Source organism: Enhydra lutris, unplaced genomic scaffold (genome assembly GCF_002288905.1).
Source record: "Enhydra lutris kenyoni isolate GAN:26980312 unplaced genomic scaffold, ASM228890v2 scaffoldscaffold8, whole genome shotgun sequence".
Classification (NCBI taxonomy): domain Eukaryota; kingdom Metazoa; phylum Chordata; class Mammalia; order Carnivora; family Mustelidae; genus Enhydra; species Enhydra lutris.
Genome location: NW_019154092.1, coordinates 4,109,616 through 4,111,826, shown reverse-complemented (window position 1 = coordinate 4,111,826; position 2,211 = coordinate 4,109,616). Strand labels below are relative to the sequence as shown.

Below are 2,211 nucleotides of genomic sequence, written 5' to 3'. Positions count from 1 at the left end.
ATATATATATGTTTATAAAAAATAAAATTTAAAAAAAAGTGTGAGGACAAATGTTGAGAAGGCACCTATCTTTTTCTCTTAAGAGAGAAAGAGGGCCTGCCAATCCTTCAGAAATCTGTACTCACTTGAGGAAAGTGCAGTGCAGTAGTCTCAGAAATGTAAAAATCAGACCGCAAGGGACTTTGTAGGTTGTGAGTTCAGGATATTTTTGAGCACAAACTTGGGAGGTTGGACAATGAGCATAAAAAGTGAAACTGTCCTGGGAACACTGACATGTGTAATCACTCCAGTAAGAGGTATGTAAAATAATGGGAGCCCAGAGTAAGGAAGGCAGAGAAGGCTGATGAAAATTCTAAGCCTGTGCGTTGGAGGGACACTAGTCCAGGGATCCAGGTAGACTGGGGCACACCAGTCTTATGCTAATGTGTTGAGTCCATTTAACCTCGTTCTTAGGTTGTGCTTGTGTTTGGCATGCTCTTGTACTTCTTTGGTAGACTGTTCACCTCTCAGAATCATGAATCAAAACCTGTTTTACAGTAAATCTGTCGCCAAGAAGAGGAGCAATGAATTCCTCATTTCACCTGCTTTTCTTGGACCTCAACCTGAATTCCACAGAAAGCAACTTTTCAGAACCAGATGTCAAGAACAAGTCTTCACCATGCAAAGAGATGGGCATTGCTGTTGAAGTGTTTCTGACTCTGGGTCTCATCAGCCTCTTGGAGAACATCTTGGTCATAGGTGCCATAGTGAAGAACAAGAACTTGCACTCCCCCATGTATTTCTTTGTGTGTAGTTTAGCAGTAGCTGACATGCTAGTGAGCATGTCTAACACATGGGAGACCATCACCATATACTTAATAAATAATAAGCACCTGGTGATAGCAGATGCCTTTGTGCGTCACATTGACAATGTGTTTGATTCCATGATCTGCATTTCTGTGGTGGCCTCCATGTGCAGTTTGCTGTCTATTGCAGTGGATAGGTATGTCACCATCTTCTATGCTCTGCGCTATCACCACATCATGACAGCAAAGCGTTCTGGAGTGATTATCATGTGTATCTGGACCTTTTGCACAGGTTGTGGCATTGTCTTCATCATTTACTATGAATCTACTTATGTAATCATTTGCCTCATCTCCATGTTCTTCACCATGTTATTCCTCATGGTGTCTCTGTATATACACATGTTCCTCCTGGCCCGGACTCATGTCAGGCAGATAGCAGCTCTGCGTGGATACAGCTCTGTGCGGCAAATGACCAGCATGAAAGGTGCTGTCACCCTGACCATGCTGCTGGGCATTTTCATTGTGTGCTGGGCTCCGTTCTTTCTCCATCTCATTTTGATGATTTCTTGCCCCCAGAACCTCTACTGTTCTTGCTTTATGTCTTACTTTAATATGTACCTCATACTCATCATGTGTAATTCTGTGATTGATCCTCTGATATATGCTTTCCGCAGCCAGGAGATGAGGAAGTCCTTTAAAGAGATTATTTGTTGCCATGGTTTCAGAATACCCTGTAGGTTCCCTGGCAGATATTAAACAAAAAGTTCTTCTCTCTGTGGCTCTCTTTTATCCTTGATTTACCTTATGACAAAATCAGTTGGTGCAGCCAAGGAGTGAGCCAGAAAGCTAGAAATCAAAGCCATGCATTCTGTTTATCATTTTTCCATCTTGAATTTGTACTGCACTGATTTCCCCCTGTGGCAGTTGTAGGGTCAGACATGCATATGCTGCTTAACCATTTTGGGAATGGTCTGTGACAATCTCTTACTGTCCTATTTTTTCCTCCTACTTTTCCTCCTGCTCCTACCAATTTATGGTGGTCTGATCTATCCTCCATCTAGTAAGTGTGTGCTCAGGGAAGATAAAACATCATGGATGTTCATCTTTTCTGATGGAGGCATAATACTCCATGGTATATATGGACCACATCTTCTCTACCCATTCGTCCATTGAAGGGTGAATACCCAACTTTTGTATCAACATGGATGGGACTGGAAGAGATTATGCTGAGTGAAAGAAGTCAAACAGAGAGAGTCAATTAGCATATGGTTTCGCTTATTTGTGGAGCATAAGGAATAACACGGAGGACATGGGGAGATGGAGAGAAGTGAGTTGAGGGAAACTGGAAGGGGAGATGAACCATGAGAGATTATGGACTCTGAGGAACTAACTGAGGGTTTTGGAGGGGAGGGGAGTGGGAGGTTGG

The 2,211-nt window shown here is 42.7% G+C and overlaps 1 protein-coding gene across 1 annotated transcript in view; it reads left to right on the top strand.

Moving 5' to 3' along the window:
• The window catches only part of LOC111142647 (melanocortin 5 receptor), a 2,930-nt gene extending 1,027 nt beyond the window's left edge, over positions 1-1,903 (top strand). Inside the window, exon 2 of the mRNA XM_022495963.1 lies at positions 538-1,903. Coding sequence (XP_022351671.1) covers positions 564-1,541 — 978 coding nt within the window. The 5' untranslated portion in view covers positions 538-563 and the 3' untranslated portion in view covers positions 1,542-1,903. The remainder of the gene's footprint in view (positions 1-537) is intronic.
• The last annotated feature ends 308 nt before the right edge of the window (positions 1,904-2,211 follow it).